The 20,539-nt window shown below is 37.3% G+C and overlaps 1 protein-coding gene across 2 annotated transcripts in view; it reads right to left on the bottom strand.

Annotated features, from left to right (window-relative positions):
- Positions 1-20,539, bottom strand: part of UBN2 (ubinuclein 2) — a 79,645-nt gene that overhangs the window by 55,406 nt on the left and 3,700 nt on the right. For both annotated transcript variants that reach the window (XM_043871897.1, XM_043871898.1), the window contains exon 2: positions 18,342-18,434. In XM_043871897.1, the coding sequence (XP_043727832.1) occupies positions 18,342-18,434 (93 nt within the window). The remainder of the gene's footprint in view (positions 1-18,341; positions 18,435-20,539) is intronic.

Here is a 20,539-nt window from a genome sequence, read left to right as displayed (position 1 = left end):
ATGTGGGTTTCAAGTCCCAAGCAGGGTTCTAGTTGAGTTCGAGTCCCAGCCACATGGATTTGAGTCCCAAACTGGGTTTTGGCTGGGTTCAAGTCCCAGCACATGGGCTCAAGTCCCAATCTAGGGTAAATGGTTTCAAGAGTATACCAATAAAACCTTTGGAAAGCAATCTAAAAGAATCTCCAAAGATTCTTCCATACTCTTAGCTCTGGCTGCAGCAGACCTAGGTCATGCAGCGATACCCACCACAGAGCTGCCGAGTAGATGACCCACAAACTGCAGAACAATTATACCAAAGATATTCTCACACTGTTAAGAAAGTTCTAGGACCCACAACAGATTTCCCAACCTGGGGATCTGGCAAAGGAACTGAGAACCCCCAGGGAATCTGACTTTGGAGGCCAGTGGGATTTGATCACACAACTTGCACAGGACTGGGGAAACAGACTCTTGGAGGGCACAAACAAAACCTTGCATGCACCAGCAGCCAGGAGAAAGGAGCAGTGTCCCCAAAAGACACTGAGTCAGACTTGCCTATGAGTATCCAGGAATCTCCAGTGGAGGCATGGGTCCACAGTTTCGCCTCAGGCCAAGCAACAGGGAGGGAACACAGTCCCACACATCAACAGAAAATTGGATTAAAGATTTACTGAGCAAGGCCCCACCCATCAGAACAAGACCCAGCTTCCCCCTTAGTCAGTCTCCCCATCAGGAAGCTTCCATAAGGCTCTTATTCTTCTCCAACAGAGGGCAGACAGAATGAAAATCACAATCACAGAAAACTAACCAAACTGATCACATGGACCACTGCCTTCTCTAACTCAATGAAACTATGACCCATGCCATGTAGGGCCACCCAAGACGGACAGGTCATGGTGGAGAGTTCTGACAAAACATGGTCCACTGGAGAGAAGGAAATGGCAAACCACTTCAGTAGTCTTGCCTTGAGAACCCCCTGAACAGGATGAAAAGGCAAAAAGATATGCCACTGAAAGATGAACTCCCCAGGTGGGTAGGTGCCCAATATGCTACTAGAGAAGAGTGGAGAAATAACACCAGAAACAATGAAGAGATGGAGCCGAAGCAAAAACAACGCCCAGATGTGCTGATGAAAGTAAAGTCTGATGCTGTAAAGAACAATATTGCATAGGAACCTGGGTCCATGTATCAAGATAAACTGGAAGTGGTCAAACAGGATATGGCAAGAGTGCACATCAACATTTTAGGAATCAGCGAACTAAAATGGTTTGGAATGGGTGAATTTAATTCAGATGATCTACTACTACTATCTATGATCTATCTACTACTGTGGCCAGGAATCCCTTAGAAGAAATGAAGTAGCCCTCAGAGTCAACAAAACTGTCTGAAATGCAGTACTTGGATGCAATCTCAAAGATGACAGAATGATCTCTGTTCATTTCCAAGGCAAGCCATTCAATACCACAGTAATCCAAGCCTATGCCCCAACCACTAATGCCAAAGAAGCTGAAGTTGAACAGTTCTATGATGACCTACAAGACCTTCTAGAACTAACACCAAAAAAATTATGTCCTTTTCATCACAGGGGACTGGAATGCAAAAGTAGGAAGTCAAGAGATACCTGGAGTAACAGGAAAGTTTGGCCTTGGAGTACAAAACAAAGCAGGGCAAAGGCTAACAGAGTTTTGCCAAGAGAAAGCACTAATTACAGCAAACACCCTCTTCCAACAACATAAGAGACGGCTCTACACATGGACATCACCAGATGATCAATACCAAATCAGATTAATTATTTATTTGCAGCTGAAGATGGAGAAGCTCTATACAGTCAGACTGGGAGCTGACTGTGGCTCAGATCATGAACTCCTTATTGTAAAATTCACACTGAAATTGAAAGTAGGGAAAACCACTAGACCATTCAGGTACAACCTAAATCAAATCCTTTATGATTATACAGTGGAAGTGACAAATAGATTCAAGGGATTAGATCTGATACAGTGCCTGAAGAACTATGGACAGTGGTTCATGACATTGTAGAGGAGGCAGTGATCAAGACCATCCCCAAGAAAAACAAACACAAAGAGGCAAAAAGGTTGTCTGAGGAGGCCTTACAAACAGTTGAGAAAAAAAGAGAAGCTAAAGGCAAATGAAAAAAGAAAAGATATATCCATCATAATGCAGAATTCTAAAGAACAGCAAGGAGAGACATGAAAGCGTTCCTAAGTGATCAATGCAAAGAAATAGAGGAAAACAATAGAATGGGAAAGGCTAGAGATCTCTTCAAGAAAATTAGAAATCTCAAGGGAATATTTCATGCAAAAATGGGCACAATAAAGGACAGAAACGGTATGGAACTAACAGAAGCAGAAGCTATTAAGAGGTGGCAAGATAGAAGAACTATCCGAAAAAGATCTTCATGACCCAGATAACCATGATGGTGTGATCACTCACTTAGAGCCAGACATCTTGGAGTGCAAAGTCAAGTGGGCCTTAGGAAGCATCACTACGAACAAAGCTAGTGGAGGTGATGGAATTCCAGCTGAGCTATTTCAAGTTCCTAAAAGATGATGCTGTGAAAGTGCTGCACTCCATATGCAAGCAAATTTGGAAAACTCAGCAGTGGTCACAGGACTGGAAAAGCTGAGTTTTCATTCCAAAGAAAGGCAATGCCAAAGAATGTTCAAACTACTGCACAACTGCCCTCATCTCAAATGCTAGCAAAGTAATGGTCAAAATTCTCCAAGCCAGGCTTCAACAGTATGAGAACTTCCAGATGTTCAAGCTGGTTTTAGAAAAGGCAGAGGAACCAGAGACCAAATTGCCACCATCCACTGGATCATTGAAAAAGCAAGAGAGTTCCAGAAAAACAACTACTTCTGCTTTACTGACTAGGCCAAAGCCTTTGACTATGTGGATCATGACAAACTGTGGAAAATTCTTCAAGAGATGGGAATACCAGACCATCTTACCTGCCTCCTGAGATATTTGTATGCAGGTCAAGAAGCACCAGTTAGAACTGGACATGGAACAACAGACTGGTTCCAAATTGGGAAAGGAATACGTCAAGGCTGTATATTGTCACCCTGCTTATTTAACTTATATGCAGAGTACATCACGTGAAATGGCAGGATGGATGAAACACAAACTGGATTCAAGACTGCTGGGAGAAATATCAGTAACCTGAGATGTGCAGATGACACCACCCTATGGCATAAAGCGAAGAGGAACTGAAGAGCCTGTTGATGAAAGTGAAAGAGGAGAGTGAAAACACTAGCTTAAAACTCAACATTCAAAAAATGAAGACTATAGCACCAGTCCCATCACTTCATGGCAAGTAGATCGGGAAACAATGGGAACAGTGACAAACTTTATTTTCTTGGGTTCAAAAATCACTGCAGATGGTGACTGTCAGCCATGAAATTAGAAGACATTTGCTCTTTGGAAGAAAAGCTATGACAAGCCTAGACAGCATATTAAAAAGCAGAGACATTACTTTGCTGACAAAGGTCCATCCAGTCAAAGCTATAATTTTTCCAGTAGTCCTGTATGGATGTGAGAGTTGGACCATAAACAAAGCTGAGCGCCAAAGAATTAATGCTTTTGAACTGTGGTGTTGGAGAAGACTCTTGAGAATCCCTTGGACAGCAAGGAGATCAAATCAGTTCATCCTAAAGGAAATCAGTTCTGAATATTCATTGAAAGGAATGATGTTGAAGCTGAAGTTCTAATACTCTGGCCACCTGGTGTGAAGAACTGACTCACTGGAAAAGACCGAGATGCTGGGAAAGATTGAAGGTGGGAGGAAAAAGGGACGACAGAGGATGAGACGGTTGGACGGCATCACCAACTTGATGGACATGAGTTTGAGCAGGCTCCAGGAGTTGGTGATGGACAGGAAGGCCTGGTGTGTTGCAGCCATGGGACCACAAAGGGTCAGACACAAATGAGCTACTGAACTGAACTGAACTGAAGTTTTAAAACTTATTTGACTTGATAATTCAACTTACTCTGAACCACTAGTTAGATCCAAAAGTATCAGATAAAAATGCATGCTATGGAAAGAAATGCGTAATCTACAGATTCAAAGGAGTTCCTATCATATAACCAACAGCATTTTCCATAAAATTAGAGCAAAAGATTTTACAATTTTTATGGAAAGACAAAAGACCCTGAAAAGCCATAGCAATCTTGAGAAAAACAGAGCTGAATCAATTAAGGTCCCTGACCTCAGAGTATACTACAAAGCTACAGTCATCAAAACAGTATGGTACTGCCACAAAACTCCAGAGATAAATACACGTACATATGGTCACCTAATCTATGACAAGAGGCAAGAATACATTAATACAATGGAAAACATACAGTATCTTTAATAAGTAGTACTAGAAAACTGGACAGGTACATGTTAACGAATGAAATTAGAACATTTTCTAACACCACACACAAAAAAACCTCAAAATGGATTAAAGACCTAAATGTAAGACTGGATACTATAAATCCCTAAGAGGAAAGTATAGGCAAAACACTCTCTGACATAAATCACAGCAAGGTCTTTTTTGATCTACTTCCCAGAGTAATGAAGATTAAAAACAAAAGTAAATAAATGGAACCTAATTAAACTTAAAAGCTCTTGTACAGCAAAGGAAACCACAAGCAAGATGAAAAGGCAACCCTCAGAATGAGAGAAAATATTTGCAAACAAAGCAACAAAGTATTAATCTCTAAAATACACAAACAGCTCATGCAGCTCAGTATCCAAAAAAAAACCAAAGAACCCAATCAAAGAATGGGCAGAAGATCTAAATAAACAGTCCTCCAAAGAAAATATACAGATGGCTAAGAGGCACATGAAAAGATGCACAACATCACTAATTATCAGAGGAATGCAAATCAAAACTACAATGAGGTATCACCTCACACTGGTCAGAATGGCCATCATCAAAATATCTACAAACAGTAAATGCTGGAAAGCGTGTGGAGAAAAGTGAACCCTCCTACTCTGTTAATGAGAATATAAATTGGTACAACCAATATGGAGAAGAGTATGAAGGTTCTTCAAAAAAACTAAAAATGGAGCCAGCATATGATCTAGCAATCCCCCTTCTGGGCATATATCCAGAGAAAATCCAGAAAAAATTTCCTAATATGAAAAGATACATGTACCCTGATATTCATTCCACCACTGTTTACAATAGCCAAGACATGAAACAGTTATACACAATGGAATATTACTCAGCCATTAAAAAAGAACGAAATAATGCCATCTGCAGCAACATGGATGGATCTAGAGATCACCATCCTGAGTGAAGTCAGATATCGAAAGACAAATACTATATGTTATACTTATATGTGGAGTCTATAAAGAAATGGTATAAATGAACCTATTTACAAAACAGAAAGAGAGTCACAGATATAGAAAACAAACTCTGGTTGCCCAAAGGGGAAAGGCTGAGGGGGGAGGGATAAATTGGGAGATTGGGATTGACATGCATGCACTGCTATGTATAAAATAGGTAACTAATAAAACCTACTGAATATCACAGGGATCACAGGGATCTACTCAATATTCTATACTGACCTGCACGGGAACAGAACCTAAAAAAGGTGAATACATGTATAACTGATTCACTTTGCTGCACAGCAGAAACTAATACAACATTACAAATCAACTAGACGTTAATTATTATTTAAGAAAAAATAATTTAAATAAAAGAAGAAAGTAGGGCTTCCCCGGTGGCTCAGTCATAAAGAATGCACCTGCCAATGCAGGAGACACAGGTTCGATCCCTGATCCAGGAAGATTCCACATGCTGTGGAGCAACTAAGCCTGGGCCCCAGAACCACTAAGCCTGTGCTCTAGAGCCTGAGAGCCACAACCCCTGATGCCCGCCTGCCCTAGAGTCTGCTCTGCAACAAGAGAAGTCATCACAATGAGAAGCCCACGCGCCACAGCTAGAGAAAAGCCTATGAAGCAACAAAGACCCAGCACAGCCAAAAATAAATAAAATTTCTCTTAAAAAGTGAGTACATATATTTTTTAAAAAGCAATATGTTAGATGTCAGAAGGACCTTGGGTTTAAGTATGAAGTCTTTGTCCTGAAAGAACTTGAAAATAATCTCCTCAAAAAAAAAAGAAAAAAGAAAATAATCTCCTCAACAAATTAACTGAGCACCTATCAAGTGCCATCCTTCATGGATATTATAGCATTGTGGAGAAGACAAAGATTAAATAAATGGTAAATAGGAAAATATAAGTAGTACTGGGTTTTTTCTTAACAGAAGACAGAACCAAGGCTTTCCTGAGATATTTATACCCAGACAAGGGTGAGAGGAAGTAATCACTTGTGGAAGCCCAGTTCACTTGGGAAATAACCAGTTCACTTGGAACTGGGAAGTAACCTAGCAAGATTAGTGCTTTAACAAAATCATTCTGGCCACAGTGGTGGGGAATGAACACAGTTGAGGAGATAATTAGGAAAGAAATACTGCAGAGATCTGCAAGAAAGTCACAAGTTACTGGGGGCATAAAATATATACTTAAGTATCAATCATGATGAAGACGACAGCCACCATCCACTGAGTGCTAACTTTGCATCAGCACCTATACTAAGTACAACCATGTATTATTTCACGTTTAACAAACGGGAAAAACTAAAGCTTGGAGAAGATAAATAACTTGTCTAAGATCATAGAGAAAGCGAGAGAGTCAATTTTCAAACTCATGACCATCTGACTCTAAAGTATCATTCTATTAAAAGTTCTGTAAGAAAAGGAGGGGACATATGTATACCTCTGGCTCATTCATGTGCCGATGTGTGGCAGAAACTAACACAGTATTGTAAAGCAATTATCCTCCAGTTAAAAATAAGGTTTTTAAAAAGTTCTGTAAGAGAGTTACAGAACCTCTGGGTCCTTTTCCCACCAGAGACACATAAAACTCAATGCAAAACACCAGGGTTCATCTCCAGATTAGCTTCCCCACTAGACGTGTCCATTTTATTCTTCTCCTTTTCTGCCTTAAAGTTTCATTATTAACTAAAATTACACAATTTGATGACACTGGGCTGTTTATTATTAACAAGGATGTGGAACAATTCAAGCCCTCATGGCTGGTGCAAAATGATACACCCACTTTGGAAAAGTGACAGTTTTTTATCAAGTAAACACACACTTATCATACGACTTGACAATCCCTCTCTTACTATTTCCTCAAAAGAAATGAAGACATACGTTCACACATACACTTATGTTCCAATGTTAGAGCAGCTTCACTTTCAGCAGCCACAAACTGGAAATCACCTGTGCCCATCACCCGTCACCCAGCAGTACATTCACATGCTTTGCAGCAATAAAAATAACTACTGATAACATGCAACACTTGGATGCACTTCAGAAGCACTATACCACGTGAAATAAACCATATACAAAAAACTGTAAGATAACATATATAGGAAACACTAGAAAAGAAAAAACAAAACCTGAAAATCTATAGAAACACAAAGTAGATTAGAGGTTGCCAGGGGCCAGGGCTGGAGGGGAGAGGGTTATCTGTAGAGAACTAGAAGTGAATTTTCTGGGGTGATGAAACTGTTCCGTATCATCGTTGCTGTAGTGGTTATAGGACAGCATACATTTATCAAAATTCACCAAACTGTATATTTAAATGAATGAACTGTATTTAAATTATACTTCAATAACGATTTTAAAAAACTCTTCATTAATACTTCTACTTCAACTCTTTCTCCTCACAAACCTTTGTTCATATAATTGCTCACATCTACAGTTTCTTCTCCATTCTAACTGCCATTGTTTATAATCCTGGCCATTGTTTTCACTTAAATGTAATGAATGTCTTAACTAGCTTCTCCTTCCTCATATTAGGGGGTTTCCCTGATAGTTTAGATGGTAAAGAATCTGCCTGTGATGCAGGAGACCTATGTTCGATCCCTGGGTGGGGAAGATCCCCTGGAGAAGGGAATAACAACTCACTCCAGTATGCTTGCCTGAGAATTCCACAGACAGAGGAGTCTGATGGGCTATAGTCCATGGCATTGCAAAGAGTCGGACACGACTGAGCGACGGACTACTAACACAACACTTAATAAACCACTGATACTTTCTGTATAATAGTGGAAGTTGTATCTCAAAGCCTGTTGTATCAGCACTTCAGAGAAATAAGGATTCTGCTCATTGACATACTGACAGGGGCTTTGGGAAGGTAGTCATACATACAGAATCAGTGCCTGTCTCACAGTTCCCATTGATGAGGTTCACATTAGAGTAAGTGTTCAGTGCAGTCCATCAAACATTTTATTTCCTCATTCAGTTCAGTTCAGGCACTTTGTGACCCCGTGGACTGCAGCATGCCAGGCTTCCCTGTCCATCACTAACTCCCAGAGCTTGCTCAAACTCATGTCCATCGAGTCAGTGATATCCAACCATCTCATCCTCTGTCGTCCCCTTCTCCTCCTGCCTTCAATCTTTCCCAGCAGCAGGGTCATTTCCAATGAGTCAGTTCTTCACATCAAGAGGCCAAAGTATTAGAGCTTGAGCTTCAGCTTTAGCATCATTCCTTCCAATGAATATTCAGGAGTGATTTCCTTTAGGACTGACTGGTTTGATCTCCTTGCAGTTCAAGGGACTCTAAAGAGTCTTCTTCAACACAATTCAAAAGCATCAATTCTTCAGCACTCAGTTTTGTTTATGGTCCAACTCTCACATCCATACATGACTACTGGAAAAACCATAGCTTTTGTCAGCAAAGTAATGTCTCTGCTTTTTAATATGCTGCCTAGGTTTGACGTATTACTTCCTCATATCAATCCTCCATTCACCCTGCGTAATATCATCTAATATTTCTAAAATATCATTTCATAACAATTCCTTGCTCAAAATGCTTCAGAAGCATCCTATTACAAAATAAATCCAAAACTCTTACTATGGCATTAATTAAATGCCTTCTACATGCTAACTCAAAACTCTTTCCAACTTTCTTCTTACTTTAATCCATTCAGTTTATATACCCACTCTCCTCCCAAACATGCTTGTTTATCTTTCCTCATGCTTTCCCCTTATTTGGAATAATCTCTTACCCCTCTCTGAATACTCCCACCCTTTACAGCTCAGCCCAAGTTGTAAAGCTTTTCTCCTAGATGTTTTCCACTCAAAATCACAATGATCTTTTTCTGCTCTCTTAATGTATTTTTTTTGTCTAGGCACAATTAGCTGCCTATAAAAGATTTATCTAGGGAAAACTTGAAAAACAAATAGGTTCTATTTTAATGAGCACAATGAGACTTATGCATAAGTCCAGTAACTTACACATAAGTAGAGAGATTTAGGAACATTTAAGTCTAGTCAAAGATACCAATAATTACCACTGGAAATGACAGCTGTTATTAATAGCTCTGAATCCCTATCTATTATATTCAGTAAAATGTTTAAATAAGTAAATGTGACACTTGTCAATAATAGCAACCAAAATGGCTAATACTTTACCTAACTATAATAGTATTAATCTAACTAAAATGCCTCTAAAAATAGGATCTTAGATGTATAAGGATGTTATTTTACAAGCTCGTATCAATTATAGCACCATAACAATGATAAAGGTATAAATTAGATATACTATGACAAATCTATTCAATATTAACAGCCATCTTAAAACAATGTGGTAGAAGAATATTCAGTAATATAGAAGGTAACATGAACAATTTACCAAATGATATGTACAGTTCAGGCTATTCACAGAAAAAGTAATACTGATGTTCACTAAGTATCTGGAAGTGCTCAACTTAACTGGTAATTGTGGAAACAACATTAAAAATAACAAGTTGCTTATTCAACTATCATACAAATAGAAGGATCTCATTTAAGAAAAACACAACAATATATGTCTATAGCTATATACATAGCTTTATATGTATAAAGCTCAAAGAATTATAACCAGTGGATAACCATGGTTATTACCAGTGTGAAAGAGATATAATCGGAGGTATCAGTGAAGGAAGACTTCGGCTGGCAGGATCTCAGTTCCCCAACCAGGGACTGAATCCAGAACTACAGCAAAGAAAGTCTGGAATCCTGACCTCTAGGCCACCAGTGAATTTTTTTTTTTAATCTACAAATATTAAAATTCACCTAAAGAAACCCAAGACAGATTGGCAAAGGGCTGTATTATCATGTCTTTCCTATTAGGACTATTTTGAGCTGCTCTCTTGTCCAGTATCTTTAGCAAAAATACTCAGCAGCATCAAAGCCTTATCTGATAAACTGTCTGGCCTCCTGCAGTTGTTGACGTTACACTTTACATAGTAAATGCATCTTATAACAATGCAAATTCTATTTTCCAAATTTTAAAAAGCCTTTGAATTTTGCTACATCTAAGATGAAGAAAAAATCCCTTTAAATCTATTCCTGGAGGGCACTAGTTCACATACCATGACTCAGAAAAAAATTGCTTACTGAGTCATTAGTACCTGCTTAACCTGATAATCAGTGTTTCAAGCCAATGAAGTCCAATTACACTGGAACATCAGAATGGAAAACAAACTTACAGGACGCCCTATTGCCTCCAAGCTATAACAACCCTAAACTAATAACCAACTTTCATTGATCACCTACAGAAGACAGAAGCATGACACTGCTAAGACCCCAGTTTGACAACCGAGAAGAAAATATCTGCTGGTCATACAGATAGTTGTTGTAGCCCCATCACAACCTTATCTTCCACCTTTACTAATTTCCTGAACCTACCAACAGAAAAGGATAGAGATTTAAGTCAGTGGAAAGTCAGTCAAGAGCTGACTTAACAACACAGAAACAGTATACTCAGATTTCTATAATCACCACTTATGGATACAGAACCTTCCTCCCAAATACCCTAAAACTGCTGATTCTCAACTGTTCCTATGGGATTTAAAGAAGAAGAAGAGAATTTATTTAGATTAAAGAGGCCAAGGACTTAAAAGGGCATGTCATGGCAAGCAATTAGAATTGTTAACTGCAATAAAGAAACTATTATTTGAGAGGAGAATCCTCTCTTGCCCTTTGAAAAACCACACCCATCAGACTGCTTTAAAAGGTTATTATTTTACATTTTTATTGTATTTGCAGTACCACACTACTACTGATCAACAGAACTTAAATACACTTGTGCTTTGTAAGTAGAATTTATTTTGTGGTAGTATTAACAAGCTGACCCAAACTGCTTTACCCAAAGTCCTACCCAAGTTGATCCTTAGGGACGAGATCTAGTATAAGGCCAAAACAAATAGAGGAAAACCAGCCCAGGAAGTTCTCAAGGAAGCTCGAATGCCTCAGCAAGTGTGGATGATGTTCTAATAATATGAAAAGCAGACAGAATCCTTAAAATTCCCAGACAGGGTGCATAAAATGCTTTCTGATATCCACTTACATCAGTCTCACATTTGAGGACACTTTTCAAACAATTCATACTTATTTTAAGTACAAAAATATATTTCCTTTCAACTCAGTTTAGTATATACTATGAAGAAGCCAATTTCATTGAAAGTTCGTTATGCCAAGATAGTGCCATTCTTTAAAACATAATTGAACAAAATAAGTTTTAAAAGCCATACCAAAATAATAGCAAGACTTTTTATATACTTTATTAAAAAGTATTAACTCTACTTCATCAAACTCCTTACTTATAACACTGCTCATAACTTTTACACCATCAAATCTACCCCTATCCTGTCTTTTAAAATAAGTATGAAGCTACTTAAGGGTTCAGAAAGTCCAAAATCAAAGCATCAGAGGTGGTATTCAAAATCTATGTGTTATAATAATAAGATTTTAAAGTCATGATGTGACTTCATAAAGGCTAATAAATGCCTGGCAGAATACATGTCTTCGTGTTTAGAGAGTCACTGAGATTCAAATAGTTTTAGCTGCAAGGTATCAGATATTGGGTTAAGCACTTTCATTTAGATTACTGCATTTATATCCAGTTCTAGGACACGATGATCTTTCAAGATGCTGGGGTAAGAGAGTGAGAAAAATCACTAAAACAAATCTTCCAACCACCACATGCCATCCTATGGCCTCACAGGCTTAGAAAACATGTCTACACCCATCAAACCAAACCTCGTTTAATGCTCTAATCTAGAGTACACATGGCCTCAGGAAAACATACACAACCTAGAAATACCTAAAAACTGAACTGGAAAGTACTATACATATTTAGCCTCAACATGTGGAGCCTTAAGACTGGGAATGAGGAAAGTTATGGTGGTCTCTTTAAATTATATTCTACCTCCTGCCTACAATAACCAACAAGGCAAATGTCAAATGTCAAAACTTGGACTTAGCTATTTATTATTAGTGTACAACAACCATTTTGATATATTCTAGGTAGAAGTAAGTGTTGAATACTTATATCGCCCTTTTCCCAAAAAATAATTTAACAACTGATGCTGAATGCATACCGTCACATACTGCAGAAATACATGCTGCGGAAAATTCTTCAAGCGATGGGAATACCAGACCACCTTACCTGCCTCCTGAGAAATCTGCATGCAGGTCAAGAAGCAACAGTTAGAACTGGACATGGAACAACAGACTGATTCCAAATTAGGAAAGCAGTATGTCAAGGCTGTATATTGTCACCCTTATTTAACTTACATGCAGAGTACATCATACAAAATGGTGAAATGGATGAAGCACAAGCTGGAATCAAGATTGCCTGGAGAAATATCAATAACCTCAGATATGCAGATGACAACACCCTTATGGCATAAAGCAAAGAGGAACTGAAGAGCCTCTTGATGAAAGTGAAAGAGGAGAGTGAAAAAGCTGCTTAAAACTCAACATTCAAAAAACAAACACCGTGGCATCCGGTCCCATCACTTCATGGCAAATAGATGGGGAAACAATGGGAACAGTAACAGACTATTTTTTGGGGCTCCAAAATCACTGCAGATGGTGATTGCAGCCATGAAACTAAAAGATGTTTTCTCCTTAGAAGAAAAGTTATGACCAACCTAGACAGCATATTAAAAAGCAGAGACATTACTTTGCTGACAAAGGTCCATCTAGTCAAGGCTATTGTTTTTCCAGTAGTCATGTATGGATGTGAGAGTTGGACCATAAACAAAGTTCAGTGCTGAAGAATTGATGCTTTTGAACATTGGTGTTGGAGTAGACTCTTGAGAGTCCCTTGGACTGCAAGAAGATCAAACCAGTCAATGCTAAAGGAAACCAGTCCTGAATATTCATTGGAAGGAATGATGCTGAAGCTGAAGTTCCAATCCTTTGGCCACCTGATGCGAAGAACTGACTCATTTGAAAAGACCCTGATGCTGGGAAAGACTGAAGGTAGGAAGAGAAGGGGACAGAGGATGAGATGGTTGGATGGCATCACCAACTCGATGGACATGAGTTTGAGCAAGCTCTGGGAGTTGGTGATGGACAGGGAAGTCTGGCGTGCTGCAGTCCATGGGGTCACAAATAGTAGGACATGACTGAGCGACTGAACTGAACTGACACACTGTCACATTATCTGACAAGTGATATAACAGGAACTATGACAGACAATAAAAATAGGACAGAATGGGGGAAAAACACAAACCAATCATTCAATACAGGGTTCTATACTCCCCATAATTTCTGTTATCACTGTTTTTCAACTACCAAAGCTGTCTCAGTCCTTCTATCCACAAGCAACGGCTTCAGGATAAAGCACATCCTATACTCCTCAGGCAGCCTTCCCTTCTCCCTTAGGTGGTTGCCCGCTCCCCCTTTACATTAACTCCTCTCCAGCCCAAGTAACAGCCAGACATACTAAAGACCACAAAAAGCCCACAAACTAGCCTCACAGGCTTTCCAACAAATCACAGAATTTATCACTAACATCTCTCTTGGACCCAGCCACATCTCAATGCATCCTATTTTTCTCCATATCTGGAAATCCCCAGCTGAGTTTAGCTTGCCCGGTTCTCTGAATCTTTCGATAAATACATGCTCCACAACAGGAGAAATGATACAGGCTCCCATGTGTACCACCAGCCACCCTGCTCACAGAAGAGAAAGGGCAGAACGTAAAATGTAGATGAACTGATGAGTTAAATGTATTAGGGGAAAAAAAAAACAATGAGTCAAGTACACAAAGATCTCAAACAAAAGCTTGAGAGCCAAATCTGGCCCTCAGATATATTTCGGCTAGCCCAGGAAGTGTGTGAGTCAGAAGCCAACATTTAAAAGTAAGAATAATAGAGTAAAATCCAGATTTCAGCATTCTTTTGAGAAATGAAAAGATTTGGCAACCCTAAGGCCAAATTCCTGCAAAGTTAACAAAGGCTGCTGGAACCGAGCAGCAGTGTCCCCTTTAGATAGGGCATGCGCTGTCTGTCCCCCGTTTGGAAGAATCCCCCACCTTCACTGTCCATCAGACTTGCTTCACTGATTGATCAGTGCACAGCTGAGGACATCTGAATTTGCTGCTCCTGAATTTCAAATACTAAAGTAACTACAGGACAGTAAACTACAGGGCAATACATATCCTCATCTGTTGTTTAACCGTACTCTTTTGTGAGAGCCTAGGCTTGGAGAAGATATCTTCTCCCAGGTCACTGTTGGCAAATAATTTTTCTTAAAGGGCTCCAAATAATCTGTTGTGGTCTGTAAGAAGACACAACAGTTAAGAAGAATATGTAACAAGTGATTGGAGGACCAAACATAAAGGCTACATGGAACAGAATGCCTGAAGGAAAAGATCAGAATCAGTGGGGTTGTCAATTAAGAGGTTAAAACCACACAGATGTTTACGTACAAAGAATTTATGACGTGTACAGAATAAGAGCAACTCTCTACAAGAATGATAAGCTTGAATTTGTTTTATCCAATGAAGTAATTCACTGCATAGGTCTAGCCCTCTGGGTAATCAGGAGGCCAGGTTAATATATCTGCCTAAAAGGGAGAGAAAAATATTGGTGTTTTAATGTATTTTTTTGCAAAATTAATCTGTTACTTGCTATTTCCTGAAATAAATTATTTTTCAGAAAAAAGAATGATATGTTTAAGTGACTAAACAGGACTTCACATTTAGATAGCACTTTAAACATTTTAAACATTAACGATCTATTTTTCATCTTATACTGACAAAACCTTTGTGTTATAAAGTTGACTAAGCAGACCTTACTTTCCCCTCACACATACTAAAGCATAAAAAAGCCAAGAGGTTTCACTAAGGTAACCCAGCTAGTTATGGCAAAGGGAAGATTAGAATGCAGCTTCATTAAATCATAATCCTGGGCTCTTTACACTACAACCCGCTGCTGCCGCCGCCCCTCATCCACTGTGGCCTACAAAGGGTGGAAAGCAGGTTCAAAGGATCCATTCAAGGCTCCAAAATTCCTCCCAATTTCAAGAATGAGACTGGCTCTTCTACTCAATTTTAGGTCCCCAAAGGAGAGTCATTCATTTCCACAGACACTGCATTTGTATGTCATATATGTTTTGTCTTCCCAATTATTTTTAAAGTTTTTCCAGGAGGCAGCAAATAACATGATTCTTTGTATGTCCAACATAAATACTCATATATTTTATTATTTATATACAGAATTAAACAAATTATCTTCATCTCGTTCCAAGAAACAAAAGGTCAGAAATAACCTTAACTGATTTTCAGAAATGATGACAAGGACATCTAAATTATATGACAAATGGGGGAAAAGTAAGAAGAAAAGGTAGCTAGGGATACAAGTTTTATTTGTGTTTTATAAACCTCAAAAAACTCATCTTTTTGTCATATGCACAAAAAGTAATCAAACTTTGGTGGGTTAACATTTTGCAAATATCTAAAAGACTTTCTTTCAGTTAAAATATAAATATACATATGGTGCTTATATAAATAATTGTCATTTATGTATAAATATACATTAAGACATCTGCATATGCTCTCCTTAAACACCAATAAAAAATCTCTGCTGTTTAAGAGTGATCTTTTGTGAAGCCTGGAGCCTAGAGCTGGACAAGATATCTTCTCACAGGTCACTTAAAAGAGTCTGATGATTTTCTTAAAAGGTTCCAAATAACTTGTTAGAATATCCATACTTAACATTCACTGTTATGATATTCATGGCATGCTTTTAGATTTACATAAAACCTTGATGAAGCAGAATATTTTAAATCTCTACTTAGAATGAAATAAAAGAGACCGCAGTCAAAATAAAAAACTAGAGAAGAAATATAGTCCATTAATTTCAATGATAACAAGAGTAACATTTTATCCCTGCAAAATGACATTGCCTGAGTATATCCTAATCACATAAAACAATTTTGCCTATCAACCAACTTCTTTTGGACACTGGTTTTTCTATGCCAAGAACTATCTAAAAGATCCCCAATAAGATTTAATGCAAACTGTGAGGTTCCTTCCTTATAGGATATGCTGGAAATCTTCCATTTCCAAAGGGCAATTGTAACCCTTGGTTTTATAACCCATGGGGAAACAAAACATTATAGTAAGAGTCTTGGAGGGAGTAGAAACTAATAATTGAAACTCTTAATTTGATAATACTGTATATATCCAAAATATACATGCATAAATCTTTTGACCTAAAATATTCCCTTCTAGGAATTTATTCTACAGATAAACTTGAAGAAGTGTGAAATGCCATGCTACTAAATAATTTACTGTAGCACTATTAGAAGAGCAAATTTTTTGAAACAATTTTGCAATTATGTGGGTACCAGTTAAATAAACTGTGTTATTTCCATACAACAGAATACCGTGTAGCTTTGAAAAAGAGAGAAAGCTCTCTTTGCCTGGATATGAAAAAATCTCCAAGATATAGGAAATGAAAAAAGCAAAGAGCAGAATCATGTATTCTGCAATATGTGTAAAAGGGTGGTGGTAGGGGAGGAATAATGTATACAGGAAGATACACATAAAATATCTTTGGGAAGGACACTCAAGAATACTATTTGCCTCTCGGAAATGAGATTAGGTAGGTGGACAAGAGAATAAAAGGAAGATTTTTCATTCCATACTTTTGAATTTGAACCATGTAAAATGTACTATCTGGTTAAAACACTAAATTTAACCAATGTATTAATTTGTATAATAATTATAGACAGCTATTTCAGGATTTATAATCTGAAAACAATGCATTATAATTAACACTACAAATCACTGTAACAACTTTGGCTATTCTTTCCATCAGTTCACCCCTCAAGATATTATACAGTCACAGAATACAGAGCCAGAGAAGGGTATGAAAAATCTGAACTTCTCAAATTTACAGGGAAGAAAACTTTGGCGCAAAGACGTTAAATAACCTCACCAATGGATACAATTAGCAGCTGGCAAAGTATGACCTAGAACCTGACCCACATTTCAAAACGTTCTCGTATTTTCCTCCCCTCAAACTGTTTCCTCATTACCACAAAGAGCCAACAAGTGTTCACCAAGATCACCAAGAAATGACAGTTACTACTATAGCCACCCTAACTGCATTCTGAAGATAACATGAATGACAGGGCTAGTGTGAGCTGATATCCTATCTCTGTGAGATACTTTTCAGTGCTCTCAGGGGACCCACAAGAGGTAAGGTCTTGCTTCTCTTGGGTCATGTCTGAGCAAAGAGACAGGGGTAGTTAAAGCCATAGAATAAACATGGGGAGGGCATAGGAGGGATTTTCCAACAAAGTCAATTACACCAGAAAAGTTGAGAATAATAGTAAGCAACTTCACAATTACGTAATTCAAATTTATTTTTATATTAAAACAAACACTAATCTATTGTGGCACAGTTTATAAAATGCACAAGGATTTTTAAGGTAGACAAGGCACTTATAAAGAAACTTCATGCTGCTTCTGATTGATCCTGATCTCAGTGGCCTAGAAGGACACACATTCAAAATTTCTTAAACACTTAAGAGGCAGGAAAGCTTAAGAACTACTACACCAAAGGAATTAAAGCAGTGTTCTCAATGGCAGTGGAAAGAGCAAAGGATTAAGCTAAATAGACCTGGAAATGCAGTCTCATTTCTGACATCAGTACATGTGACCTTAGATCAGTTATTTAACCTTAAGCTCAGACCTGTTTCCTCATCTATAAATGTGGTCAATGTCATTTACCTTGCAGTGTTGTTACAAGGATTGTAGATAATGATAAGCAAACTGCCTACCAGAAGGAGTACAAGAAATGACAGTTACTACTATAGCCACCACAAACCTATCAGAATCTTCATTTGATCATCTAACCATTTATTTGGGTTCAATTTATTAGAACAAGATAATGTGAGCAATGGATGTCATAAGCCCTTCCTACCAGTCACAGGAAAAAAATAATAGGCCAACAGGATAAAATTACCTGAGTGAAGTTTATTATACTCACATATTTCATTTCAAACTTCTTAGCCAACATTTCCACTTCTTGCCTCTCTTGATGATCATCATTGAACGGGTCTTCTGTGTAAACGGGCTTTTTCTGATTCAAAGTGAATAGTAAAAGAAATAGAAGTATTAGTATTACTTCAATTAGAGTCGAATATATCTTTAAACTTAGTAAATGAGTCAATTTTTCCAAATATTAACAAACAAATAAATTAGAAGCATTAAAAGTAACTAAAAAAGAAACTAACACTGTAAATCAACTACACTTCATTTGAAAAATCCATTTTAATTTTAAAAAATTCAAAAATTAAAAAAAACTAGAAAGAAATGTTGGTTCATAGCAAAAATATTTGCAGTTTTAATGGACTCTTACACATTTTAAAGTTTTTCAACAGTTAAAAACTCAACAATTCAAACTGTCTTCAGTCACAAAAAAATCTATGGTTACCCCATCCAAAATAAAAAGGCCAAAGAAACCCAAGAAAATTAAGTAAAAAATAAAACAAACCACCTATAACTGTACTTTGATAACTTCCCAACAAAGATTAACCAATTTGGTCAGAAAACCTTTTGCTTCTAAAAGTTTATTACAATAATCATTTAATCATCTGCCCTAAGTTAGCACTGGAGTATCTGTAGCTGCTACAGCTTTTTGCTGAGGCCGAGCACAAACAAGCTCTGTATCACCTACATCCTGTCAATGAATATCCATACGACTTCTAAACAAGGCAGAAAAGTTCAATAGCTACAGATCACATTATCAAGGTTTTCTTTTAGCAGGAAGAGTTAAAATCTACTATAAACCACAGTTTAAAACATACAGCTAGGATCCCGCATTTACCACCTACTGATCAAAATAAACAAAAAGACACATCACATCTTTTACTCAAGCTTACTATTTCACAGACACACTTCATATATATATAGATATATTTCAATTTACAAAAAAAAAACAACACAAGTAGCTACATATGGATAAAAATGCTATTTTTATCTAACTATGAACAACTGACTAGAAAGTTCATGGAAAAAAAGGCTAGATGCTTTAACTGACGTACCATCTTCAAGTAGTAATTAAAATGAAAGTACATTACAGCTGAAACATTAGACACAGATTTGCCCTGAAGGTCAAGGAAAAATGTAGAAGGGATGATGTTTTGCAAACTTTGAAACCAAGATATTTCATCCTGGCTAGAAAGGCTGAGACATGATTAATCAAAAAATATGGACAGAATGAATACAAAACAATTCATCATACTTAGGAGGCATTAGAATAAAAGGATACATTTTAAAGCTTAAAGGAATTTTTAAATCAATTTGGAAAATTATTATAATAAATAACATGTTTACAGAGTCCTTTACCCCAACAAGAGTTATCAAAGGAAAATATAAATATGACCTACAGGAAACAAATCAGCAGAAAGGTGATGAAACAAGAAAGAAAAGAAATAAAACATAAACGAAAGAACAAAAAAAGAAAGCAAGCAAGCAGAAAGGTAGTAAAACAAGAAGCACTAGGCATGTTCAGGGTTCAGCCTTAACATGAGATTAGGGTTAGGGACAGTAAACAACCACTATGCCTTGCCATTATAAACTTTTCCCTCATATCACTATGGAGTCCAAATACTACATCTCATTACTGATCTGACCCATTTCTGTATGAGCAAATATAAACACATGAATAGATATTTTAAATAAGAATCATGTTATATACCATTATCAAATATTTTATATGTGGATTTTTACATAGGCAGCAAAATTAAATCACTTATTTACTCTTGATAATCTATAAAAATAAATTTAAGGAAACTGACTCACTTTCAAAATTAAATTATTTTTCAAAAAAAATTACATTTTTCAGGTGAAAAGACCTAATAATTAGTAAATACCAAAATAATCAATCAACCCATAGGCAAAATTGATGCAACAATTATTTCCTTAGATGTTAACCAACATCATTTTCATGAGAGCTTTCATATATGTTATCCAAAATATGCAGTATGACAAATAATGGAATACCACAGAATGCTCTGGTAATAGTATAATCACATTACCACTGTAATCATATATTTTTATACAAAATGCTCAATTAATCATGTTTATGGAAGATGTTTTCTGGTTAAATGATTTTCTGGTTTACTAAGAGTTAAAAAAGAATTTCTTGTGTATCAATTCCCCTGAGCCAGAAAAGGTGAACAA

This window comes from Cervus elaphus, chromosome 18 (assembly GCF_910594005.1).
Source record: "Cervus elaphus chromosome 18, mCerEla1.1, whole genome shotgun sequence".
NCBI classification, from domain to species: Eukaryota; Metazoa; Chordata; class Mammalia; order Artiodactyla; family Cervidae; genus Cervus; species Cervus elaphus.
The sequence above is the reverse complement of the archived record's forward strand: the minus strand, read 5'-3'. Positions and strand labels throughout refer to the sequence as shown.